The 26,952-nt window shown below is 51.0% G+C and overlaps 2 protein-coding genes across 5 annotated transcripts; one reads left to right on the top strand and one right to left on the bottom strand.

The window, feature by feature from the left end:
* Positions 1-130: 130 nt before the first annotated feature.
* VPS16 (VPS16 core subunit of CORVET and HOPS complexes) lies at positions 131-20,775 on the bottom strand. 2 transcript variants are annotated; one of them, XM_043602743.1, is made up of 24 exons: positions 20,635-20,775; positions 6,865-6,953; positions 6,541-6,638; positions 6,331-6,459; positions 6,107-6,251; positions 5,866-5,981; positions 5,634-5,756; positions 5,449-5,504; positions 5,007-5,096; positions 4,805-4,899; positions 4,627-4,703; positions 4,043-4,174; positions 3,801-3,928; positions 3,630-3,665; positions 3,332-3,440; positions 3,029-3,163; positions 2,826-2,934; positions 2,637-2,734; positions 2,446-2,553; positions 2,052-2,129; positions 1,485-1,654; positions 1,306-1,402; positions 537-640; positions 131-423 (listed from the first exon to the last, which is right to left on the bottom strand). In XM_043602743.1, exons 1-24 carry the CDS (start codon positions 20,685-20,687, stop codon positions 279-281), a joined length of 2,520 nt encoding a protein of 839 aa, XP_043458678.1. In that variant the 5' UTR covers positions 20,688-20,775; the 3' UTR covers positions 131-278. The 2 variants fall into 2 exon arrangements, with proteins under 2 accessions (XP_043458678.1, XP_043458679.1); XM_043602744.1 differs by having other exon boundaries at positions 307-423; positions 517-640; positions 20,635-20,763.
* On the top strand, positions 20,267-25,922 carry PCED1A (PC-esterase domain containing 1A). Of its 3 annotated transcripts, none has more exons than XM_043602747.1 (8): positions 20,267-20,593; positions 21,543-21,687; positions 22,211-22,290; positions 22,401-22,639; positions 22,742-22,892; positions 23,011-23,257; positions 24,916-25,191; positions 25,534-25,922. In XM_043602747.1, exons 2-8 carry the CDS (start codon positions 21,564-21,566, stop codon positions 25,779-25,781), a joined length of 1,365 nt encoding a protein of 454 aa, XP_043458682.1. In that variant the 5' UTR covers positions 20,267-20,593; positions 21,543-21,563; the 3' UTR covers positions 25,782-25,922. The 3 variants fall into 3 exon arrangements, with proteins under 3 accessions (XP_043458682.1, XP_043458680.1, XP_043458681.1); XM_043602745.1 differs by lacking the exon at positions 20,267-20,593 and adding an exon at positions 20,786-21,250; XM_043602746.1 differs by lacking the exon at positions 20,267-20,593 and adding an exon at positions 20,795-21,250 and having other exon boundaries at positions 21,436-21,687.
* Positions 25,923-26,952: the final 1,030 nt, after the last annotated feature.

Below are 26,952 nucleotides of genomic sequence, written 5' to 3'. Positions count from 1 at the left end.
TCTCTTGTAAATGTTGCCGAGCAGCTCCCCCTTCAGCCCCAAGATAATCAAACACATAGAGTTCTGCTGAGGCACCTGGATGGTTCTGCCTCCAGCATGCTTTTGCTTAGGCTGGACTGCATATGACAAGCACTCTAAAATGTCCCAATTTTATTTACATCCAGACCCCTGGCTCCAACCCCACCCCAGCTCCTCAGCTTAGCTCTGGGGGAGAAGCTGGATGCGCAGTGACGCTTCGGCCAAGGCTACAGCTCAAGGAGATGTGTGGGGTGAGCCCCTCACTTCTTCTGGGCTTGTGCCCTAGCCCGCTGAATTTTGTCGGCCGTGGCCCCATCTGTGGCTCCAGTGCAGTGGGATAATACAAGGCTCAGCTCTGCTTCATTCCTGTGCTCGATGGCCACATCTGCGGCCTGAGCCACATCCCTGTGGTTGTGAGGAGAGGAGATGGTGTCGGTCTGCCCAAGGGCACAAACCATGCCCCTCATCAGCCCACTGGCTCAGCCACCCAGCACCCACAGGGCTCTCAGATGACACACCCAACGAGAAGCAAGGCCTTGACCTTCTGCTCCGGACCCACACGGGAGGCATACTTCTTGGCCTCATATTTGTTGTGTTGCTTCATGCAGATCTCAACAAAGGGCTTAAGAGAGGAAGGGGTGGAAGGAGAAGGTATGTCAGATCCTCTCTCTTATGAGAAAAAGTCCAAAGGGCACACTGCCCCTATGCATTTCATATATCCTTCAGTACATATAACCCCATCCCACCCCCTCCCTGACATGTGCAACAGTTGTGATCTCAACATTCTCAGGGCAGAAACCACCTAAACCACAGATCTGTTAGTGCCTTGAGGCTCCACCATCTGCTGCCACCCTCTCACAATAGAAGTCTCTTGACTTCTCGGGGCCTGTGTTTTCTCTCATGGCTGCCCTTATCCCACCTACTGATCCACCTGCCACAGAAAACAAACCTCCTCGGTGTCCTCCAACTGCCTCCCGGACATGCCCTCCCAGTGCCTCTCCACCCCCTACTCAAACAAGACCTTCCCCTTTAGGCATATGGTGTGGGCTGTGGGCCTCCTTGGAGAAACCAGCTCATTCCTTCTCTCACCAACATCTGCGGCCTAACTCAGCCTGCTCTCCCACAGATCTGGCCCACAAGTGTGCAGACACGGGAAGCACCTGCTAACTACGTGGGACAGCTGAACAGATGCATGAATGGGCCATCTGCCTGCCTATGTCTGGGCCTGGTTCTCTCCCCAGGACTACCCTGCCTGAAGGTGGGGCACAGGGACGGCCCGTGTCTCACCAGGTAGCCAATGGGTGATTTCTTGCTTTTTGAAAACTTCTCTAGCTCCTCCCAGTCTTCCAGATCGGCCAGGGCAGTCAGCTTCAGCCACCAGAGCCTGCGGGGAAGCTGGGCTTGAAGGTATTGCAGGATGGGCAGGTGGTCCCAGGACCCATCTGCAGCCAGCTGCCCTAACCCACCTCTTGTCAGGAATGCGGAAGTCACGTGCCAGCTGCTCTGCTCGCTTGTTGTGGCCTCCAAGGATGAGGGTAGTGACCGTGTCGTGTAGAGACAAGTCCAGGAACCGGCCCCCCAACTCATCTTCTAGGCGTCGCTGCAGCCGTAGGAGCCTCATTTGATCCTCTGTGGCCTGGGATGGAGATGAGGCAGGATGGGGATGACAGGCACAAGGAGGAAAGACCGGGAGAGGAGGAGAGGGGGTTCTCAGAAACGAGGAATGAGGGGAGCCTGGGTGGCTCAGTTGATTAAGCATCCGACTCATGATTTTGGTTCAGCTCATGATCTCACAGTTCAGAGGCTGAGCCCTGCATCAGCCTCTGCGCTGGCAGTGCGGAGCCTGCTGGGGATTCTCCGTTTCTCTCTCTGCCCCTCCCCTGCTGGCACAGGCTCCCCCTCTCCCTCTCCCTCTCTCTATGAAAAACAAATAAACATAAAAAGAAAGAAAGAAAGAAAGAAAGAAAGAAAGAAAGAAAGAAAGAAAGAAAGAAAGAAAGAAAGAAAGAAAGAAAGAAGAAAGTAAGCCAAACCTTGGCTGCGAACTCGTTCTTGGCTTTGTAGAAGGCGTCAGCTGCTGTCTGCAAAGCTGCAACCCGCCCCTCGATACGCTACAGCCACAAGAAGGGAAGCCTGAGCTCACAGCACAAAGGAAATCAGCCATCCTCATTCAGGGTACACTTCTCTCCCCGGTCCCTGTGCCCAGGGTTGCCAGGGCCAGCCTTACCCTCTGGGTGCACCACTCTGGTGTCCCCAGGGGGGAGGCTAGCTCCTCTGGGACCAACCACCATCCTGGCCTCACGTCTTCCCAGAATCTCCCGCAGCAGAAGGACCAGATGGGGCATGTACCAGGAGGCCTAGATCCCTGGAGAAGGAACCTGACCGACAGCCCAGCCCACGGGCCCCACCCGGCCGTGGACCTCAGACCTCCTCTGCAGCATAGCTGGCTCGGATGTGGAAGCTGCCCAGCTCCTGGTGGTTGTCATCCTGATTGTAGAGGTCCTTCAGCGTCTCTAGCTCCTGATGTTTACAGAACTGGGGCCATGGACAGGCAGGCAGTCAGCAAGGCCAACTCAGGGGCTCAGGAGGCTCCAGCCCCACCCCTGCCCAGGGCGCACCTGTCGGTACAAACTCAGGGCCATGGGCTGGTTCCGAAGAGTCATGAAAAAATCTCCTCGATTTAGCTCATTTTTCAGGTGCAGCAACACCGTGAACACTAAAAGACAATAAGGTGATGTAGGGACTCCAGCCTGGCCCCTTGCTTAGCCCAGGGGCCCCAGCCTGGTCGTCCTCCAAACCCTGCTCACCCAGATCAGTGTCCCCACTCTCAATGGCCTTGCTCAGCGCCAGTTTGCTCCTCTTCATCTTTAGGAGAAGGGGTACCTGCTCCCCAGAGCGTGGCTCATACTCCAGCAGCTGTGGGTGGGGAGAAAGGCACAGAGAGAAGGAGCTGGCCTGGTGGCCTCTAATACCAATGTCAGAGCATCTGGACAGGGCTGGGCGCCCACACCTTGATGGCCAGCTCTGTGCGGCCACAGCCATAGGCCCGCGCAGCAATGTCAGAGTAAGAGACGCCAGGCGTATCCCCCAGCTTCTGGTTAATGGCCCGAGCAACATCCTCGTCGGACACGTCCTTCTGTTGCACCTACAGATAGAGGGAGTAGTCACACACACCTAGATCTCACCCTTCACCCTACACCCCCACTTGCCCTCTATCACGATCTACCCCTTCAGCTCTACACTTCGTATTTCCTATACCTCACCAGGGCCTGGAATCCCCTAAATGCCCTTGAACCCCACCCTATATCCTCACCTTGTAGCAGGCCCAGTGGGCCAGGATCCTGCTGACGCCCTGCACTTCAGGAAGGCGCAGGTACTCACAAATCTGGATCGCCAGGGGGTAAAGCCTCCGCAACACAAGCCTGGCAGGTGAGGGGATAAAGGGTAAAAGAGTGAGGTGGGATAGAGAGGGCAGCCTGACCCCAGCCTGTAACTCAGGCCTCCCAGATCCCAGAGAAACGGGTGAGGAACAGTGACCACAAGAACCCAGCAGGGGCTGTGACGCCTGCCCACGTACAGCCCTCCTCCCAGAACCCTGGGGTTTGCTGTACCTGTCCAGCAGCACCTGGATGGTGAGCTGCTTATATCTGTAAATTACTTGGTTAAGGATCCAGCTGGGGGATAAGCCCTATTTGCCAAGGACTTTCAGGAAGCATCTTCAGTCCCTCCCCTTCGCCTACCACCACTGGCTGTAAACATCCTTGTAGCTGGCCTGAGGATACTGGCTATAAGTGAGGGGGATCCCGATGTGATAGTCCCGAATGGCATTGAGCACACGCAGGTCCTGACACATGCGCACGAAGCTGTCAGGTGGAAATCTGTCGAGGAAACACTTCCCAAAGGAGGCCGCCTGAGAAGAGCCAGAGGTCAAGAGATCTTACCCCCCCACCACACACACACCCCTCCTGCCAGCACACCCCCTGCCCAGCACCAGCCCCCCAGCAGCCCCGCTGTGCAGGCCAACCCTGAGCAGGCTCTTCTGCATGTCTGGCCGGTGCTCATGTCCCGCGGCCTCGATGCACTGCTGCACGGCCTGGGTCAGCTGCCCCAGCTCCTGGATCTCCCGTAGGTACTCATCTGCCTTCTGGCTCTCTTTCTGGGGGTGGGGGAAGGGTACCAGGGATGGAGTGCCATGACAGAGAATACCCCGTGTCTGGTCCCCCGTCCCTCTGGACTGTGCTTCACATGGGCTGGTTTGGAGGGGCTGCAGAGGCCAAAGTCCAAACCCCTTCAGCCCGCAGTCCACCTGAGGTGCCCATACCTCCCCCCCGTATCAGCCCACAACTGCCAGCGAGGGGCCCGGATAGTAACCCTGACTTGTGCCTGGGCTGAGGTGAGTAAGGGCTCCCTGCGCCTCCCCATCACCACACGGAGGACACTTCAGTGCACCTGAGCTGACTCTCTCCAGCCCAGTGTCCAGCCCGGACTCTTCTCTTGACAAGTGGCACCTGGCTGAGTCCACCATGCCCAGCCAGGGGCACAGGGCTGAGCCAATTAAGAAAGGAAAGGAGAACATCCTGGGGCCCAGGGAGAAGCCCAGGGCTTTACCTCATACTCTTTCTGGGCCTCCAACAACAGCGCTCCAGGGGCCATCGAGGCAATTTTGAAGATCTCCTCGCTGGCCACTAGGGGAGGGAGATGGTGCGGGTTAGTGGGGCAGGGAATCCTCAGCACTCGATGACCTGATCCTGCCCTGGGTCACATGGTGCCCTTGTGAGGGCCTCACCTGGAACCTCATGTAGGAACTCGTGGGTGCTACGAGAGAAGATGCGGACCCCATCCAGCTCAGGAACCAAATAGGAGTCTTCGTCCAGCACAAACCTGAGCTTGGTCAAGGTTCCCAAGAGCATCCAGAAATGGGGCGAGGCAGGTGAACCTCCCTCTCCTTCCCTCCCACCCCCCGTCCCCAGGCAGTCCTCCAAGGATACTGGATGCTCTCGGGCGCATCACCCACCACCATTAGCCGCCTCTCCCAGGCCACCACAACGGCCCTCTCTTTGCTGCGAGGGCGGCTGCACCTGTGGGCAGCATCACGCACATCTGGGACACACAGGACACCGCCAGCCAGCACAGCCACATCTCCCATTCTCCCACATCACTGCTTACACCACTTTGCCTTGGTAGAGCCCTGCACATACATGCTACCCCTTATCCCGTTCTCTGATTGACATCTGCTTCCCTCCCCCCCTGTGCTGTCAGCTCCCAGGGGCACCTGGGGCCCCACAGCGGGGGCAGGGGTTTCCCTCAAGTATGCAGTGGCAGAGAAGACAAGATGCAAGCTCCACCTGGCATGGCCAGTGGACAGGATGAATCCAGGTGTTCCAGGAAACGAGGCTGTGCCCACCCCCAGCATAACACCCCCATCCTCACCAGACCATCTGCTTCGGGGGGGCCCGGATATTACAGTTGAACTCACACAGCTTCTCCTGAAAGGGCACAGGGAACACCATGGCCTTGTCTCAGTAGTTACCAGTCTGGTTAAAAAGCCCCACCCCTGCCCCTACCAGATCGCTCCTGGACAAGGCACAGTGCCCCGTGTCATCCCAGAATCACACCTTGAGTGATGCTGTCCCCATCCAGATGTAGCCTGTGTCTGTGAAGAGTGCCAGGTGTCGGTAGGTGAAGGAGACGGCCATCTGCAGGAAGCTGCTCACTCCTGGCGCCAGGCCAAAAGGTGTCTGGGGCAGGCCGGGGGGGGGGGGGGGGAGGACACCAGATGTTGATTTCTCCGAGATTCCCCACTGCCTCCCTCACCCCTTCCATTTCACTCCCACCCGGGGCCCTCACCACTGCGGAGCAGGCGGACTGGTCCAGGAGGTAAAGATCAGGCCCCACAGCCAGAAGAATGTGTGCAACTCGGTCCTGGCAGAGGGCGGTCCAGCACGTAGGTGCACCCTGCAGACCTGTGGCCGGGGAAGAGGACGGCTTCAGGATGACCAGAGCCCACAGCCTCCGCCTCTGTTGGCCCCACGGTCTGGAGGCACATCTGTGGGCACTGAATGGCTGTCTCGGGGATGTCAGGGCTCACCTGGCACCTCTGGCATCCGGCGGAGTTTGAGGTCACTGACATTGGCACTGAGAGTAAAGCGGTGGGCCCCGGTGAGGATGGCCACCCCTGAACCAAACTCAGTATGGAAGATCCGGGCATCCAGAACCCGGTTCTGGAGCACCTCCTGGGGAGAGGGGCCGAGGGTTGAGGGGGCCACAGAGTCACGGACTGCATCCCTTTCCCCAGCCCCCTGTGGCCCCTACATTGCCCATGCTGAAGTGTCTCCGGAAGTCACCGTGAAGCCCATACACCAGCACTCCACCATCCTCCTGCACGCAGAGCAGCTCCTCTTCAGCTGACCAGCCTAGGGACACCACGGGCCCACTCTTCCACTGCAGAGGAGAGGGAGGTTCCTGAGGCTGTCCTTGGGGCACGGACCCAGCCGAGCCCCAAGGTGGGTCAGGCATGCTCACCAGCAGACTGGCCAGAGGCAGGCCGGAAGCAGAATAGATCTCAAGCACTGGGCGTACGCTGGCAGCCTTCTCCTTCCGCCACGGGTTCCTCAACAGTGCTGTCGTTTACGAAGAGATTTTCTGTCCAGGTCCCCAGGCCCACCCCATATGAAGCAGGCTTCAGGAGAACCACAATTTAAAGCATCTCAGTAGGGGGTGAGAGGTGGGGGGAAATCGGAGTGGCACACATCAGCAAGAACCACCCGACAGCAAGGCTCCCGAGAATCATGGACCTTGAGTCCACCCTATTGTCCCGGAGCAGGCAGTGGCAGACGGGTGACATACCAATGGGGCCCCCGTAGGGCGCAGCAGCTACCAGGCAATCCCTGAGTTCCTCCTTCAGGTCCCAGTCCATGCTGTACAGCTCATATTTCCTGCCCATGCAGAGGCAAGCAGAGATTAGCCTCCTCATGACCCTGCCTCCAGATGGGAGGGAGCCCCAGAAGAACCCCTAAAACCTCCATTTGCCCTTCACAAGGCAGTCGAGGCCCCCCACAGGTGGGAGAGGGTGATGACCAGAAACATCTAGGGCCGCTGACCACTAGTTGCGTAGGGACGGCAGGTGAGGGAGCAGACGGTGTTGGCAGTGCAGGATGTGGTTCTCCTGTCCGAGGATGGCAGGAGCTCCTGGCACAGGAGGCCGGCTGTGCAGCCAATATCCAGGTAGGACTAGGTAGGTACAAACTAAGGTAGGGCCAGGGTGGGGTGGGGTGGGCTGGCTTTGGGCCTGCATCAGCAGGAAATAAGACCCTCTGAGAGGGTCTCTCAGGGCAGGCAGACTTTCCTCTATGCCTGGTTCTTAACACCAAATCAGGTTGTGGGCTTTATAGCCAGGGGTCCAGCTCAACACTTGCTGATAATGAACTCTGTTTTAGAGGCATTGAGTTAGCAGTGGCTGAGAGAAATCCAAGAAGAGCTCTTTGGTGAGTCCAGAGCTGGGGACAGAGTCCTGGGTAGATGTCAATCTCTCAGCTTATGCAAGGTAACAAAAATCACAAGCCCGCATGAGATGGCTGCAATCTGAGACATGTGGATCTCCAAGAGAGTGCACACTGTGTGAAGACAGCGTGGGACACCTGACACATGCCGCCATTTGATGGCTCAAGGTGGAGACAAGGGGACAGAGAAGGAACGGGCACTATCCCAGAAAACCAAAAGAAAGCAGTAATTAAGGGGAGTGTTTCCTCCAGTATCATTTCAGGAGTCGTCCTGATAAGAATCAGAAAGATGCCTACCATTACCTTCTATTTGACATTCTTTTGGGGGTTCTAGCCAAAATAATTTAAGAAAAAAAAGAGAGAAGTTTTTATTTTGGAGAAGGAGTGAGTTTGCTCTATTCACAAATAATGTGATTGTCTACTTAGAAAATCCAAAGCAGGACGCTTGGGTGGCTCAGTTGGTTAAGCATCTGACTTCGGCTCAGGTCATGATCTCCCAGTTCATGAGTTCGAGTCCCGCATCAGATGACTCGAGCTCTGCTTCAGGTGAACACAAGCCCCACCTCGGGTAAAAAACGAGCCTGGCTTCGGGTGAGTCACGCTTCTCTCTCTGTCTCTCTCTCTTCCAGCCCCCCTGTCTCTCTCTGCCCCTCATGGGATTCTCTCTCTCTCTCTCTGCCCCTCAATCACTTGTGCCCTCTCTCTCTCAAAAAGAAAAAAAGAAAGAGAAAGAAAGAAAGAAAGAAAGAAAGAAAGAAAGAAAGAAAGAAAGAAAGAAAGAAAGAAAGAAAATCCAAAGCAGTCTATGGGAGAATGAACAAAAGCTCAGTATGGCAATCAACAAAAACCTACATATTTTCTATACCAATAACTTTTCTATACCATAGCAAGAATCAATTAGAAATATAACTCTAAAAGATCCTAATCATGACAGCAATAAAATGACGATAGGCAAGAATAAACCTAACAAACATTTTTACAAAATAAAATCATGGGGGGGGGGGGGGAAGAGAGGCAAACCAGGAAATAATACTCCTAACTACAGAGGACAAACTTAGGGTTACTGGAGGGGAGGTGGGCAGGGGGATGGGTTAAATAGGTGGTGGGCATTACAGAGGCCACGTCTGTGATGAGCACCAGGTGTTGTGTGTAAGTGATCAATCACTAAATTCTACATGTGAAACTAACATTACACTGTATGTTAATGAACTGTAATTTAAACAAAAATTTGAAAGAAAAAAATTCAAAGGACACAGAAGACATGAAGAAACATCCCAAAATGATCTATGAGTACATAAGAATTCCAATAAAAATTCTCCCAACTGGGGGGGGGGGGGTACTAGAAGAGCAAACTGATTCCAAAACTCATTTGCAGAAAAAAAAAAAAATCTTAAACAGAAAATGTTGGAAAATATCTAAAAATATTTTGAAAATAAAACAACAGACATACACCAAATATCAAATACAGTATATAAAACTAAAGTTGATTAAAACTGTTGTTTTGGCACAGGAATAAGCAAATAGATTGATGGAAGAGAAAAGAGTCCAGAAAAAGAACTGGGAATTGAGCATTACTAGCATTACTAGAGATGGCATTTCAAATTGCTGCAAATTGATACTTGAAATGAGACAATGGGCCATATGGAAAGAATTTCCATGAACGCTATTTCATTACTTAATCTCTACAATAAAATATTTTCCAGATGGAATTCAAACTTTGAATGTTAAAAAAAAATAAAGCTGTATCAGAACAAATCTTGGCTATTTTCACATTCTCAAAATAGAAACAATTTCTAAGCATGATACATAACCCAGAAGTCACAAAAAAAGAACAAATGAGTCTAAATAAAAATGGACTTCTGTAAACTTCTATATAAAAAGGGGTAAAACAATACATGTGCTTTGTATTTGCTTCCATTTGAAAAAAAAAAGATTCTGGAAAGATTTCTAAGAATCTAGTAACTGGTTACTGGTAGGTGAAGGGGTGGAATCCAGTTGAATAGGGACAGGGATGGGAAAGGGACTTTGAGTTTTTAAATCACTTGAATGGTTATTTATTAAAATGATTAACATTAAAAAACTTTCATAGATTTAAAAAAATCCACTGAAGACAAACTATGAAGACAAACAACGATAAGGGATTTTCGAAAATGTCTGTGACACATGTGGAAAAGAGGTACTTTTCTTAAAAATACAAAAGGCTCTGAGTCATTTCCAAAAATGAACATAAAACCAAAAGAAAATAAAAATGGTCAAGAGCTATAATCACACTATTTTATGTGAAAATATTTAAAAACTAAACACAAAAACCTTGAGAAAATATGAGCTAATATTTTTATAATGTGAACTACGGCAAAGTCTTTCAGAGCAAGACAGAAAACCTAGAAATTATCAAGGGAAAAAATGATAGATTTTATTACATAAAAATTAAAATTCTGTATATTGGGTGGCTCAGTCAGTTAAGCGTCCGACTTCAACTCAGGTCATGATCTCACGGTCCGTGGGTTCGAGCCTCGCGTCGGGCTCTGTGCTGACAGCTCAGAGCCCGGAGCCTGTTTTGGATTCTGTGTCTCCCTCTCTCTCTGCCCCTCTTCAGCTCACACTCTCTCTCTTTCTCTCTCTCAAAAGAAAAAATAAAATAAACTTAAAAAAAATTCTGTATATAAAAAATATGTAAGAGTCAAGTGACCTTTTAGTTCTCCCCCAAATCCTAGAAAAACCCCCTTCAGTACAGTGCTGGTTAAATAAACTATGGGATGCCCATTCTGGTGAATATTATGTGGCCATTAATAAGCTGAGTCTGTGTACTGACATGAATGATTTCTAGATGTCCTGTTAAATACCAACAAAAGGTGCAGCTCAGTAGGAACCATGTTAACCCATTTATTTTATACAAAAACTGAGCACATACTTTTGACAAGCATGTTTACATATAATTACATGTAGGTGTGTAAACACATGGAAAAATGCTCAGAGACATGGAGCTGAATTCAGCCAGAGATAGTGGGTACCTGTGGGGAGGGTGGTGAATGAAGGAGGGATGTTGGGGGACTGCCAACTTTTAGACTTTTGCATTATTTGAATTTTTGATAACCCATGTGCATTTTTTGACATTTTGTTACTAAAATCATTCCATGAAAATCTGATGGGAAGATAGATGTTCACACAGACCTACCACGCCAGTTATCAATTTATTGCCACTTAGCTCCAAAATCACCCTCCGACACTGTTCTGTGAGAACAGACAGCGTGTCTTTATGCATTTCTCCTCCACAGTGTGATCTTAACCTTTCTCAGTAGAGGGCGCTTGGAGGGATGCGGAACGGGCTCTCCTGACTGCTTCCAGTTGGGAGTTCACCCGGAATCACCTTCCCGCAGCTCCCTGGTCCAGACACCACACTCCTATACTCCTGCCCATACCAGGCTCTACTTCCTCTGCTGCCAAGATGCCTGCCTGTCCACTGGCTACCCTGCCTGTGCCCTTGGGTTTCCACTGACCCCCTCCGCACACCTGTGCACCCAACCACTGCTTGTGGCTCAGCTTACAGACACCATGTACTCCCGGCTGCCTCTCTGCACCATTACCACCATTCCATTCCATGCCCACCCCCTTGGCCACCAGCCGCAGCTCGCCTGTGTCCCCCTACCTTCTGAACTCCAGAGGGCTGCTTCTTGCTTGCCCAGCAACCGGGGACCAGCTGTGGTCCGGGCAAACCAGTGAACTTTACTCTCCAGTGAGCTGCAATTTTTATTTTCTCCAGCAAGATCTGAATTCCAGCCTGGGGAGGGGATTCCCTTCCAAGTTTGTCATTCTTTGGGTACTCTCCCTCAGCCCTGGGTGATTCACACAAAACTTTCTTTTACCTTATACTTACTCTTTTATCAGTTTAATAATTCTTCATGTTTATTAAACTCTCTCAGTTTAAGTCTCCCAACTGGACCCAAACTGCTAAAAACCTGGTGCAGGGGGTGGCAGAAGAGACTCCTAAAGATGCGATTTGGGGATTGGTTTGGTTGTGTGCTTGGGCTTGAGGGCAGTGCTGAGCTCCCCGGCAAAGGGAAACAAATGCTAGTCACCTACTGCATGAAGTGGCACCACAATTAATCAAGCCTGCGGTTTACTGTGGTGAAATGCCAAGTCAAACATGCACCTTGGGGTGACTTCTGGGCCCGAATGTATGGCAGTAATGGTGATTGTAAGGGCTGGGGATTGGGACAGATTATTTTGAGTGCACTTGGACATTTACAAAGAGAAGACGACAAGTTTGCGCTCATTAACTTTCAGCTCAAGTCATGGTCTGAGAAGCAGAAAGCTTCCATTACAGCCCTAACAGAATCTCTTCTTTGTTGTGGCCACACAGCCTCTTACTGCTAAAAATCAAACACAAAATTTAATTGTGTGGGTTGTTAAATCATCAACATACCATTTCTCGTGTGAGAATTAATGGCTCTTATGAGGAAAAGAATTGGATCCTGAAACCTGCAAACAATGGAAGTAGGTTGCCTACCTGTGTCCAAGGAGACTAGCCTTTGGCTGCTTGAAAACCCTATGATAACCTCACTTGGGGTAGATGTCTTGGGAGCCTCCCTACCCAAGGCTGACCTGGCCTAACACTACTGTTGAGTGGCTAATCTCTCTGCCAATAGCAGAGACTAATATCTGATCCCAATATGGCACCATTCCTGGGGGGACCAGCCTGCAAGCTGATTATGTATGACTTTGCAAGGGAGGGGGTGGCCATCAGCAGTCGAACCCACTGGTCAATCAACTTCCCTCAGAGTGGACAATCTGATGTAATGATGCCTCCAGATTTCATGCAGCATAAACACCATAGCATCACCCATGAAATGTTTCTGTCCAAAATGTTCAACCTGAATCTATTCAAGCCTCTAGATCTACAACACAGTTTCAGGAAATTCAGACTACGATAGATTATACAGTTCAAGTTCAAAGGCACCACAAAGAAGTAATGGGACAAATCCAGATAAAACCAATGGTCTATTAAACAAGTCAATGTCATGAAAAACAAAAGGTAAGGGTGGGAGTGGGGATAACAATAGCCAAGTTTATGAAAGACTTAATTAAGACAGGTAAGCAAACGAGTAATTCTAGTTTAAGCCTTGATTTGAACTGGTTATAACAAGACACTTTGGGGGCACGTGGGTGGCTCAGTTGAGCATCCAACTTCGGCTCAGGTCATGATCTCGCAGTTTGTGAGTTTGAGCCCCATGTTGGGCTCTGTGCTGACAGCTAGGAGCCTGGAGCCTGCTTTGGATTCTGTGTCTCCCTCTCTCTCTGCTCCTCCCCTACTCACATTCTGTCTCTGTCTCTCTCAAAAATAAAATAAAAACATTAAAAAAAATTTTTTTAATAAAAAAACATAAAAAGACACTTTGAAGACAATTGGGTAAGTCTGAGTAGGGACTGGTTGTTAGATGATTTTAAATGTTAACTTTGTTAGGTGTGAAATAGTATTGCAGTTTCACAGAAAAGACTGCATTTCGCAGGAAAAAATTGTCATTTTTTTAAAAAGTAATGCACATTGAAGTTATGTCTGTAATTTATTTTAAAATATAGCAGAAAAAGTATTTGATTGAAAAGATGTGCCTACGCATGCCTGGGGGGTTTAGTCAATTAAGTGTCTGACTTCAGCTCAGGTCATGATCTCACAGTTCATGAGTTTGAGCCCCGTGTCGGGTTCTGTGCTCACAGCTCAGAGCCTGGAGCCCATTTCAGATTCTGTGTCTCCGTCTATCTCTACCCCTTCCTTGCTCACACTGTCTGTCTGTCTGTCTGTCTCTCAAATAAATGAATATTAAAAAGGGGTGAAGAGAAAATAGCAAACTGCTGATACTTATTGAAGCTAGGTGATGAGTACATGAAGATCCACTAAATTACTTTTACTACGTTTATGTATATTTGAACTTAAAAAAAAAGTTTATTTATTTTGAGAGAGAGAGAGAGAGAAAGAGACAGCACAAGCATGGGAGAGAGGGAGGGAGACAGAATCCCAAGCAAGCTCCACCCTGCCAGCATGGAGCTGAATGGGGGGCTTGAACCTACCAACCATGAGACCATGACCTGGGCCGAAACCAAGAGTTGGACGCTTAACCGCTAAGCTACTCAGGTGCCCATAAAATATTTAACTTCCAAGTTGCTGAAGCAAATATTGTAACATAACAATTTTTAAGCCTAACTGATAGTGCTGGGTGTTCATTCTACTATTCTACTTTGTTGAACACTTGAAAATGTTCACAGTAAAAGGTTAAGGTGTATTTCCGAGAGAAGTGAAGATTCATCTCTAACCAGTGTTCCAGGGAGTAAAGTTCAGATGAGGCCTGAGATCTGTCCGCTGAAGTGATAGAATGTCACTAAGAATAGGGTGGTCTGACCAGAGTGAATGGTCAGTGGGAAGAGAAAAAAACAGAACCAAATACAGATGGCAATCTTTAGACCTTTGGCTAGAGCGGCAAGAAGAAAGAAGGGGTGAGAAGGAGGGACCTGTGGAACGGGGGAGTTTATTTTTTGTCAGGATGGGGAGATACAGATCACATTTCTAGTACCCGCCCCAGAGATAATGGAGTAGGTTTGGCCACAGAAGCTCAATGTAGCCGGCATCTCAGGTGACCTTGATGCAGGGGGTCCTGGACAACAGCTGGAGAAGACCTGTGGCTGAGGGAGGGCATGGGTGGATGGTGCGAGGTTTCTGGGAAGGCAGGGAGACAGGCACATCTCCTCACTGGGTCAGGAAAGACAGCTGGCAGGTTTGGTAGGGGGAAGTCTTAGCCCTTCTATGTGACTTCGAGTTCTCTGGGAAGCACAAGGTGAAGTCAGTTGTTGGGCAGAGGGGCCAAGAAGACTATGATTTGCAATATTTCGAAATTATTTGAATTGTTGTGTAATCTTTTAAAAGGAAAAGCAGTGGAGCGCCTGGGTGGCTAAGTTGGTTAAGTGTCTGACTTCGGTTCAGGTCATGATCTCGCGGTCTGTGGGTTCGAGCCCCGCGTCGGGCTCTGTGCTAACAGCTCAGAGCCTGCTTTGAATTCTGTCTCTCTCTCTCTCTCCCTCTCTCTCTCTCTCTCTGCTCCTCCCCTGCTCATGCTCTCTCTCTCTCAAAAAGAAATAAACATTAAAAAAAATTTTTTTTAAAGGAAAAGTAGAGCCCTTGTGATGAGTGTAGGCTGACCCCACATAAAAGGACTGCAAGGGCCCACTTGAGGCTGGTGGGCACAATTTGCAGTAGTCCCACCCTGCCTGTCTGTGGCCTGCCTGGCAGCACTCAGTAGCCTGGGCACGGGTAGAGATGGTGAGTGGCTGGTGCACTGGGAGGTGCCCCTGTGCCAGGCAGATGCAGCCAAAGGACAAAGGAACAAAGTTGTTGGGGAAAAGGCAAGAAACTGAAATGACTGACTATGGCTGCACTCCAAGCCGGACAGGGAGGGGCATGTGTATAGAAGGGGGCTCTGCACATGATACGAAGAGAACAGAGGGTTCCTGGGATGGGGAGCCCGATGAGGTTGAAGGACAGGTGTATTAGGAGGTATCAGAGTATAGTGAAGACAGGAGCTCATGGTCACAGAGGGAGCTGCCTGAATTGAATGTTTCAGAGGGAAAGCAGTTCTGGAAGAACACAGGCGCCAGGTGGAGGGTGGCTAATGTAGATAAAGTCACTTGAGAAGAACTCATGGAACTATGAAGCCTGGTGGCCACTTAAGTCACCCTGGAAGGTTGCAAGAGCTGGGATGTCCAGGAAGCTGTCCAATCAGTCAGTGGGGGATGTGGTTCAGGAGGCTGGTGGCAGCACAGACCTAGCTGGGAAGAGGGCAGAGCCCCTCCACGGGGTACACGAATTAAGAGTCAGGGAGCGAAGAACAACAAAACATGGACCACCTCCCAAGGCTTTGAGGTGAAGAAGCCTTCTCAGGGACAGTCAGATGACTCAAGCTGTGCCTACAGGGTGGCATGGGGTATGGATAGGCAAGGTGAAAGGCAGCAGGGAGAGCGGCTTCTCAGAAGAGCCGAGGGGTATGGACTTTTATAAGGACAGCCACAGCCTTAATGAGGAAGGCCAGTCCCATATTTCTCCTCTATTCCCGGGTTCCAGAAGTGGGAAATCTCAGCAGCAGTAAACAGACCCTGGATTCTAATACCAGGAAATCACTGAACCTAGCAGCTCTTGCAGCCTCAGTTCCAGCCCCCTCCAGGAAACACTGAAGAAATCCCTGTGGCTGTGCAGCTGAACTCCTGGGAAGTTCCCAGTTCCAAGCATGGTCCGCCACAGTGTGGGAAGAGCCCTTGTGTGAAAACAGATGATCTCCAGCCTTTGCCTCAAGGGTCCACGCGGGGCTACTGAACCACTGGGGAGGAAGGGGCACATCAAGTCTAGCCTTGGGGAACAACCTACTTATTCCAAAATCCTCAGGCCCGAAGGAGAGCCCACCATCACCCCTGAAATCCTTCGATTCCAATCTGCCTCAAAAATAAATACTACTAAAGAACTCTTGTACATTGTTGGAAATGCAAAATGGTGTAGCTGCCATGGAAAAAAGTATGAGAATTCCTCCCCCAAAAATAAACAGGATTACATGTAACCCAGCAGTTCCATTCAGTATCCAAAAGAATTGAGAACAGTCTCGAAGGGATATTTGCACACACATGTTCCTAGCAGCGTTATTCACAACAGCCACGAGGTGGAAGTAACAGAAACAGAAACAGAAAACAGAATGGTGGCGGGGCGCCTGGGTGGCTCAGTCGGCTGGGCGTCGACTTCAGCTCAGGTCATGATCTCACAGTTCGTGGGTTCGAGCCCCGCGTCGGGCTCTGTGCTGACCGTGCAGAGCCTGGAGCCTGTTTCGGATTCTGTGTCTTCCTCTCTCTCTCTGCCCCACCCCTGTTCATACTCTGTCTCTGTCTGAAGAATAAATAAACATTAAAAAAAAAAAAAAGAAAAAAGAAACCAGAATGGTGGCTACCAGGGCTGGGGGAGGGGGAAAATGGGGAGTTATCGTTTAATGGTTATAGAGTTTCAATTTTGCAAGATGAAAAAGTTCTGGAGATTCATTGCACAACATGAACGTACTTACTACTACTGGAGTGTACCTTAGAATGGTTAAGGCAGGACATTTTATATTATGTATATTTAACCACAATTTTTTTTTTTAATTTTTTTTTTCAACGTTTATTTTATTTTTGGGACAGAGAGAGACAGAGCATGAACGGGGGAGGGGCAGAGAGAGAGGGAGACACAGAATCGGAAACAGGCTCCAGGCTCTGAGCCATCAGCCCAGAGCCCGACGCGGGGCTCGAACTCACGGACCGCGAGATCGTGACCTGGCTGAAGTCGGACGCTTAACCGACTGCGCCACCCAGGCGCCCCTAACCACAATTTTTAAGATCGTTTGTGTTTAGGGGCACCTGGCTCAGTTGGTACAGCATGCGACCCTTGATCTCGGGGGTGTAAGTTCAAGCCCCACATTGGGTGTAGAAATTACTTAAAGACAAAATCTTAAAAGTTCATGTTTACATGTTTACATGTTACACCCCCCCACCCCCGCAATCCTACTAAAATAGTCAAGCCCTTTTCTAAGAAGAGTTTTAGGAGAACATAATGGATCTTGCCTCCTTTCTCTTACCATAAGGGATGTTTCTAAAGTACCTGATATAATGTGCCCCAAATCAAGCTAACCCTTTCCGCACAAAACTCACTCTTCCTTTTTCATTATCTTAAGCCAAAACCCCAATCATCCTCAATTCCTTGCTCTACCTCCTTCCTACTGAGTGCAACCTATCACAATCTCCTTTGATTTTGTCCCCTAAATATCTGATGCATCCCCTTTTCTCCATTTCTACCATACTGCCACCATCAACTTCTCCCTCGTCTATTCCTCCAGCCCCCTCACCAGTCTCCCTTGCCTCCATATTTGCTTGTCCCTTCTAACTTGTCCTCCCTAATGCCTCTAGAAGTTACACACACTCACACACACTCACACACACACACACACACACACACACACACACACACACTCACCTGTGGCAATCTAGCCACACTGGCTCTCTGTTTAGACAATCGAGGGTGTCCTAGTCTTGCCTGCCTCAGGGCCTTTGTATATGCTCTTTTTCATCACAGTCCCTGCACTTACGTTTACTCATCCCCTGGATGGGGGAATTATATTTCCTTCAGAAAGTTTTCTTTACCTCTAACCTCTAGTCTATTCTACATACTCTCTTAGAACCTTATATCTCTTCTTTATGGTGATTATGATTAAACAAATACTAAGTCATTAATGGTTATCAACTATCTCTCCTGCTGGCTATAACCTCCACGAGAGTAGACAGGGTCTGTCTTTTTATTGGTCACACTAAGACACTTTAGTGTCTTTTTATTTACACACAGCCTGGCAAAGGGTTGAGCAAAATTAATCAAAGGGATCAATCCAAGTTTGGTTTTTAGGATAAAAATGGCTAAAATTCTGGAACTCCATAGGAACTAGTAACCACTCCCTCTCCTTGCATTCCCAAATTCAGTGAACTTTCCAAAACATTACTTCCAATGTAAAAGTATCCTATCCTGTAGAAAGGATTTGAAAGGCAATGCCTGCCACTTGTTTATCATTAATTCACTTACTGGAACATATCCTGGCATAAGGCTATGCACAAATATGAATAAAACCAAATAGTTGCATTTAAAACATGTCCACTCTAGGGGAGCCTGGCTGGCTCAATTGCAAGAGTATGCAACTCTTGAACTCAGGGTCATGAGTTGGAGCCCCACATTGGGTGTAGAGGTTACTTAAGTAAACTTAAAAAAAAAAAATTTCCACTCTGGTGAAGCTAGAATATGCTGTTATATTTTCCTGTTAAAACAAGACAAAACAAAACAAAACAAAACAAAAAACAAAACAAAACAAAACAAAACAAAAGGAGTACCTGGGTGGCTTAGTCGGTTAAGCATCTGACTTTCACTCAGCTCATGGTCTCAGGGTTTGTGAGTTCGAGCCCAGAGTGAGGCTCTGTGCTGACAGCTCAGAGCCTGGAGCCTGCTTCCGATTCTGTGTCTCCCTCTCTCTCTGCCCCTCCCCCACTCCCGCTCATGCTCCGGCTCTCTTTCTCTCAAAAATAAATAAACATAAAAAAAAAAACAACCCTATGCTTTAACACATTTAAAGGTTCTAAAAGACTGGATTCAAAGCCTGCCTCCACCGCTTACTGGCTGGGTAACCTGTCTACCTAATCTCTCTGCATCTCACTTTCCCCATCAGTAAGATGGGGCTAATGATAACTACCCCATGGGGTCATGAAACAAACAAGTTAATACATATCAGATACTTAACACAGTGTCTAGAACAGAGAATGGCTCAACATTCATTAGCAAAAGTCAAAGGCTTAGACCTTTACCCTTTCTGGCAGTACAGCACAAGGAAGGGGAGGCTAGCCAGACAGGTCATGTCTATGGCACATACTCAACAATTACATTCATTTAAAACTTTCCTGATGCATCAACAAGGCTAAGACTTTGTGTGATAAACAGGAGCTCTGTGGTAATGACGTCTTTTGTCTTCAGCATTCTCGGATTTAACAAACCTGTGTAGGCAATATGTATTTTCAAAACACACAACGTGTGTTTTCATACTTTTAAAAGGGTATGCTGTATGTGTAAACACTAAGTCGTATGGCTACTTCTGTCAAATGACATCCCTTCTCCACAAGAAAAAAAACAGTTGAAATCATTGTTACTTCCTACTGACTTTACTGCTTCTTCATTAAGTTTCTGCATTTTTTTCACATTGTATATGCATATTTACAAGAGATAATAACTATAAATAAACAACAAAAGCAACCGAGCTCTAAAAATTGCCACAAAGCATTTGTCCATCTTGAAAGTGTTAAGAGCTAACATTTTGTGTTATCAAAAATTACGCTGAAAACTTTTAACATGTGAATAAAAATGGTGAATGAGTTTCACTAACACAACAGGGTATTTTGTACTGAAATACGACCCCAGTGCAGTTATCTTCTGACCTTTAGGTGCAATCAAAAGTATTCTTAAAACTTTATGGGATTACTACACAGCAGGCATTGTCCTAAAAGTGCACTGGACATAAAGAGATAAACATAGTCTTGGTCCTCAAGGAACTTAGTTTATACCATAAGAAACCTATGTAAATATTGCTCTACTGTACCATTCATAACAGAAGTAACACTGGGCCCTATGAAGCCCAAGAAAGTCAGCTGACTTAGGACTGGAAGAGCGACGGTTTCAGGAAGAAACCTTGAACCAAGTCCTGAAAGATGAGCAAGAATTCTCCGGTGAGATAAAGAGGGCAATGGCAGTACCCACAGAAGGAACGGAAAGCTGGTGCAAACATCGGGAAGCCATGAAACATGGCGGTGTTTTGGAGTCCTGCAATTCTGTGCAACTCGAATACAAGACTTGGGTAGGAGAGGAGCAAATGGAGCTGGAGACAAACAGAGGCTGACTTACAGATGTTCCAATAGAAGAAGTTTGTGTTTTAACCTACAGAGAAGGGACGCCATTGAAAAATCCTTATCAGGGTAATGATGCGACCGGTTTACACTTCATATCAATAGTTTAGGACTCTACGACTTCCAGGAGAGGGTTACCCCTAACTGAGGGTCCTCACTCGCGCTGCTCCTGAATTCATAAACGACTTGCCCCCTTCTCCCAGCCCGGGTTTGCTGTTACCCCGCCCGCCAGCCGTGCGATCCCGCCTCCCGCGGAGCGCCCCTGTAGTCTGACTTTGGCAGCACTTCGCCGCAGGAGACTAAACACTCGCTGTCACCCGCAGGCCGCCTCCCTCAACGTGATCTGAGCATCCTTCCGGAGGCTGACAGATCGGGGCTTCAGCGTTAGACGCTGCTCTACTTCTGTGACCGCCGTGCTTGCCTCAGTTTCCTTCCTGGATCTGGGGAAGGCCCGGCCCCTGGGCCATTAGGCGGCTGTGCGTTAAGTGGTGGACGCCGGGGGAGAGCCGGCGAGGGGCGGACCCCAGCGCCCACAGTGACGGGGGCGCGCGCCGCCGGCTCCGCCCGAAGACTCTAGTCGGCGGGCCAGCGGGGTAAGCCGGACCGCGCGCGGGAGGGCGGGGGGAGGTCTCACCGGTAAAAGGCAGAGTCCCCGAGCGGGTTCCAGTTCGCCGTGTAGCAGTCCATGGCTGGTGCAAGCGGCTGCTGGGCAGCGCAAAGGAGACACCCGCCGGGCGCGGGCTCACGGCCGGCACTTCCGCTTCCGCCCGTCCGGGTCACGTGGTGAGGCTGCCGCCACGGCCATCACCACTGTGGGCAACTTGCGATCGGCCGCCGCCGCGCCCCCGCCCACACCCGGGCCTCGTGCCCGCCCGGGTGGGCCCGGCCCTGGCTCCTGCTCTCCGCCGCGGCTACCCACGCCGCCTCCTTGTCCCCTCGGGCGCTGGGGGTCGCGCAGGGCGGGACATGGGTGACCGGAAGTGGAAGCTGTGAACGTCGCCGCCCGGGGCGCAGAAGCTCCAGGCGCCGTCGGGGCCGCCGCGACGCACGCATGGAGAGCGTTGGGCTTTGGGCTGCGCACCGACGGCTAACCGGGACGCACGGGTTCTGCCGGGCGCGGGCTGTGCAGAACCGACCGGCCTCTCGGGGCGCGGGAACATGAGGCTAGGCCCGGAGCCCTCAGTGGGCGAGGCGCGCGGTGTGCGGGCCTGCCCCGGTCGCGGGTGAACGGTGCAGAGCCCCGGGACTCGGTAATTGGCACGAAAGGGCGCGCGCATGCGCGGGGCGGCGGCGGGCACGTGGCGGGGCTCAGGGCGGCGCCGCGCGGGAAGCGCCTCGGTGCCCAGGCCAGAGACCCCCTGACTCCGGTACCAAGTATCACCGAGGCACGCGCCACCATGAGTCCCCCTCTGCCGCCGCCACCTCTCCCCTGTAGCCCTGAGCAGCCCTGGAGGGGCCGGCGCAGCTCTCGTTTAGCGGGCCCTGGGCCCGACCTGTCCTGAGTCCCCACGCGCGCGGCTGCTTAGTGGCCTCTCCCCGCAGCCCGTCATTGGCAGCGGCGGCATGGTCTTCTGTCTGGACAACGAGCGGCCACGCCTCCCGCTGCGAAGCGCCATGGTCCACTTCCAGGCCTCAGAAGTCCAGCAGCTGCTACACAACAAGTTCGTGGTCATCTTGGGGGACTCAAGTGAGTGCCCTTCTAGGTTCACACTACCCAGCCTCGCACCTTCAGTCTGTTTCCTATGACTGGACCCATTGTCTCCATCCCAAATTTCTTTCTACCCTTAGCCTGTTCCAGGCCAGTAGGTTTTCTTTTATTTTCCCACACACCATCCACAGGTGTCCCGACAGATGTAGCCTGTCAAATTTTTGACCCCGTCCTTGTTCAGCATTTTTTTTTTCCCTGACAGTCCCCCATGGGACTCCTTGTATGGGAACAGTAGATTGTGTTGTCCCTCTCCTGGTCTCCTGGGACTACTTATCTCTGCCAGGTGATCTTGGGTCCCTGCGTACTAAGTTGAGGGTGGTGCGTGGCCAGAAGGCGGAGGTAATACAGGATTTTTTTAACCTTACCTTTTCTCCTATCTCTGTTAACACTCCACAGAGGTAGTGGTGGGCAGCCCTAACCTTGGGAAGATGAGGCCTGGACTTAGGAGGAGCTAGGGTGGGGTGAGGCCTGACTTAGCCTCAGGATCTCTGTCTCCCTGCAGTCCAGCGGTCTGTGTACAAGGACCTAGTGCTCTTGCTCCAGAGGGACTCCCTGCTCACAGCTGCTCAGCTGAAAGCCAAGGTGAGGGAAGCTCGATAGTCATGCCAGTGGTGGGTGGGCACAGACCCTGGCCTGGCAGGGTCTTCCTCCCTGGCCTGGGTCTGACCAGCTGGGTTGGGGGGGGCGGGCAGGGGGAGCTGAGCTTTGAACAGGACCAACTGGTGGCTGGGGGTCAGCTGGGCGAACTGCACAACGGGACACAGTACCGGGAGGTCCGCCAGTTCTGCTCGGGTTCTGGCCACCACCTTGTGCGCTTCTACTTCCTCACCCGCGTTTACTCCGAGTACCTCGAGGGCGTCCTGGAGGAGCTGACATACGGGCCTGCCCCGGACCTGGTGATCATCAACTCCTGCCTCTGGGATCTCTCCAGGTTGGGGCGGTGGGGAGAGGGAAATACTGGTTGGGGGTGGAGGTGTGGCTCAGAGGCTCTCCACCCTCTGCCCTCGCCCACCCTGCGTGTGCCGTCCAACAGGTATGGCCGCTGCTCAATGGAGAGCTACCGAGAGAACCTGGAGCGGGTGTTTGTGCGCATGGACCAGGTGTTGCCAGACTCTTGCCTGCTGGTGTGGAACATGGCAATGCCCTTGGGGGAGCGCGTCACTGGGGGTTTCCTTCTGCCAGAGGCAAGTGACCGGGGCCCTTCAGGTGGGGGGAGGAGGCAGCCGACTGGTAGATAGAGGGCCTTCCCTCCCCGACCCTGCTTCATTGTGTGGCTCTTAGATGCTACGCTTTCTTACTCAGCTCCAGCCCCTGGCAGGGTCTCTGCGGCGGGATGTGGTTGAAGGGAACTTCTACAGCGCAACGCTGGCCGGGGACCACTGCTTTGATGTCCTGGACCTCCACTTTCATTTCCGGCATGCGGTACAGCACCGTCACCGAGACGGTGTCCACTGGGACCAGCATGCCCACCGCCACCTCTCACACTTGCTTTTGACCCACGTGGCCGACGCCTGGGGTGTGGAGCTGCCCCAGCGTGACTATCCTTCTGGTGAGCCCTACCACAGGGGGTAGGATAGTGATGCAGAGGGGGTTCACAGAGCACAGGGCTCAGAAACAGAACAGGACAGAGGTACTTGGGGGGGAGTAGGGACCTCTTGAAGGACTGTTGTGGCCCCTGAGTGCTCGTTCCTCATCCCATGGGGAGAGTGAGATCACAGGAGCAACATCCTGATAGGAGCTTTGGTTCTGTACGGTCTAGCATGTAGAAATCTCTGTGTAGGTGAATGAGCTTATATAACCTTTGAGCGTGTAAGGTAGCGGGTCAAAAGACCCCTATCCTACAGGTGAATAGGAAAGAAATGGGGGTGTTTCTAGCTAGGCATGGGGGTGGGGGGTGGAAAGACAGAAGTGGAGGAAGGGTAATCATGCAGTGTGGCAGAAGCAAAGAAGCCCCTCAGTTGGTGTCACCAGCCTCTCAGTTCCTGCCTGCTCTTCAAAGGGGGCATGGTGGCTGATTGTTTCCATGTCTGCGTTCCCCCTAGATCATGTCCTCAAAGAGCAAGGTTCCTGCCGTGTTGCCAGCTCATCCCTTTTGGCTCCAGCGTCTAGGACGATTGTGTACATAGCACCTACAGAATTGTGTTTGTTGAGTTGGGGGCACGAGTCATATTAGAAGGCTGTTTGTAGCAGCACTATAGGGTGTGAGGGCAGAGAGAGACCAGGAATGTCATAGAGGTGAACTTCTAGGACTTGGTAGCCAGGAGTTGGAGCCCTTGGGAGGTGAATTAGGAATTTGCTAACATAATGGTTCAGTTTCCTTGTTTTTTAGATGAGAAGAACTAATCCTCAGCAAAGAGAGGGATGCTCTAAAGGTTGTAAGGCTAGTTTGTGGTGGCTCAGGTCTTCCGAACCCAGTTTGGAGCTCCAGAAATAGAAATGTGAAAAGGAAGAGTTGGGTGGGAGGATGTGATTGGTGAGTCTGGTGCAAGCAGACCTCTGAGGTGCTGGGGAAATGTGCAGTAGATCTGGAGTCAGCAGGGCCCGGCTGAGCGCATGAGTGTGGACCGTGAAAGGAGAGAGCAGATCGGGGGCCATGCTGTAGAAGGGAAGAGGGGCTGCTGGAGGAAACAAAAGGAAAAGAGAGCAGAGGCACTTTCAGGGAGGACAGAGTCTGTTGGCTGTGTCACGTGACTGTCAGGAAAAGAGGAAGTGGTTGCTTGTAGTCAGAAAAGTGCTGAAGGTGTGGAGTTGGGTTAAGAGGCAGAAGCAATTGAGGGAATGGAAAATGGTCAAAATACCCCTTTTGGACATTTGGGAGGCATGGGACTGCTGGGACAGGAGAATGACAGGAAGAGCTCACGTTGTCCAGAAGGAAGACCTCTTAAGCTCATTTATTGGTCTGTGGGGAGAAGCTGGGAGAGGAAAAAGTTACAGACACAGGAGCTGGGCATACAAAGGAAGAAGGTTCTAGAAGGGAGCAGGAAGTCAGAGCAAAGGCAGATCTGTGACTTTGAGAAAGGTAAGGAAGAAGGACTGTACTCTGGACTTGGCCTGAAATGAGAGGGAATGAGGAAGACTGGGTAGGAAGCAGAGGGTGCTTTCACCTGGTGGCCCTGTTTTCCGAGAGGAGGGAAGAGAAGTGTGGACAGCCAGATTTCAGGGCGAACTGGCTCTCAGGCCTAAAACAAACAACCATCCCATTCCTAGACCCATGGATTGAGGACTGGCCAGAGCCGGATCATCCGTTCCAGGGGAGCCATGGGCAGCCCCCAGACTTCGGGGAGCAGCTGTGTTTGCCCCCACCCCAGCCTTCTCCTCTGCCCCCTCCCATACCTTTCCCCTACCCCATTCCTCAGCCCTCGCCGCCTCCCCTGTTTCCACCCCTGCCCCAGGACACCCCCTTTTTCCCAGGCCAGCCCTTCCCAGCCCATGAATTCTTCAGTTATAATTCAACAGAAGACTTCTCGATGTCACCCCACTTAGGTAGGTGCCTCCGTGGCCTCCCTTCACACCTCTCCCAGGTTCCCCATGCACCTTCCCCAGCCTAGCCTTTTGTGCCCAGGTGGGCTGAGGAGATGGGTAGCTCCTTGTGCCCCCAGGACTGGGTTCAGTCACTGCTGGGTCTAGAACAGCGTCTGTAGACTCATTAATCCATTGATTGTCACAATTTGCTGGTTTGGAGGTAGGGGAAGTGGTATTGCCATTTTGCAGATGGGGAAACAAAAGCCTCGAGAAGCTCACCCTGGAGGATCAGAGCTGCCTGAAGGCAGAGCTGGCCTCACCTTGGCCACAAGCCCACTCTGATCATGACTGGTTCTTTTGTAGGATGTGGCCCTGGAGTGAATTTTGTGCCTGGCCCCCTGCCACCTCCAGTCCCTGGCCCTGTCCCCCATGGCCAGCACCGGGGCCCAGTGGTCCACCGGGGGATGCCACGCTGTGCTCCCAGCAGCCCCTACCATGTGCCGAGGATGGGGGGGCCCTGCAGACAGCGGCTCAGACACTCAGACAGACTGATCCACACAAACAAACTGGACAGACAGCCTCCTGCCCATTCGGGGACATGGCCTGGGTAGACTGGATCTTGGGCTGGGGCTGGATGTGCCGATGGCCCTGCAGGGCCTGCTTGCCACCCCCGGTGCTGGGTCAGGGCGTCTGTTATGCCTGACATTGTTCTTGTCCATTGCTGTCACTAAATAAAGGCGTGGAAGAACAGAGTGGCATCTTCCTGTGTGAGGGAATTGGTCTCCCAAACCATGATCTCATGGGTTGGGGAGCTGTCTCTGGATCCTCTCCAACCTTGGACCTTTCACCTCTCACCTCATACTATTTAAAAATCATCGAATGTGTTCTTGCTATCTCACACACTCATTTCCACCCTTACCAGAACACAGGTGTGCTTAAAGATCCTGGAGGGGTCTCCTGTTGTCAGCTGCTCTTTGGGATTGGAAAATAACAAGGGCTGAGTTGCAATTGTCAATATTAGGAATTTTGGATGTGGCTAGTTCTCACCCATATTTCCCAGTCTTAATGCCTTCAGCATTCGTTTATTTCTGAGCACATACACGTCCCTCAGTTATCTGCACAATTCTTGGCACAGAGTGAACACTCATTAAGTGGTTCGAACTGTTAAACGAGAAGCTTCCAGACTCCAGTGGAAGGCTGATTAGAAATCCATTACTTAATAGACATATTGCGCAATGGGAGCAAACTGAACACAGACCAACTTCTTTGGTTGGGGGAAGGTGGCAGCAGAGGAGGAGCTGAGGGAGAATTCCAAGGTGTGGGGTGGGGGGCGGTTAGAGGCTGTGCCAAACTCTGTAAGTTAAAGAGTACAGGGTTTCAGCCTCGACAAGTGGTGTTGACCCTAGGTTTGTGACTCTCCTAAGCATCAAGGGTGGAGTGTGGGCCATATGGGAACATGGGTGGGTGTCCCGGGGTTGGGGGATGGAGCATGACAGTAGGCTGACAGGTGGTGTAAGACAGGAGAAGAAGGTGATGGAGACCCGCTAAATCATCTTGAAGGAGAATTGGGTGGAAGAGAGAGACACAGATTTCTTGTATTGAGTTTCCACACTTGTTATTAAAATTTTATCATGGCAAAGGAGATCGTATCTCACACAAAAGGAGATGAGAGCAGACTAGAAAAGTGTTGGTCATTGATGACAATCAACTAAGTGCAAAAGAAAGGAAGCTATTAAGTTAGCCCGCTGGTGCTGGGGAAACTGGTACAGACAATGTGAGTTA

This window comes from Prionailurus bengalensis, chromosome A3 (assembly GCF_016509475.1).
Source record: "Prionailurus bengalensis isolate Pbe53 chromosome A3, Fcat_Pben_1.1_paternal_pri, whole genome shotgun sequence".
NCBI classification, from domain to species: Eukaryota; Metazoa; Chordata; class Mammalia; order Carnivora; family Felidae; genus Prionailurus; species Prionailurus bengalensis.
The sequence above is the reverse complement of the archived record's forward strand: the minus strand, read 5'-3'. Positions and strand labels throughout refer to the sequence as shown.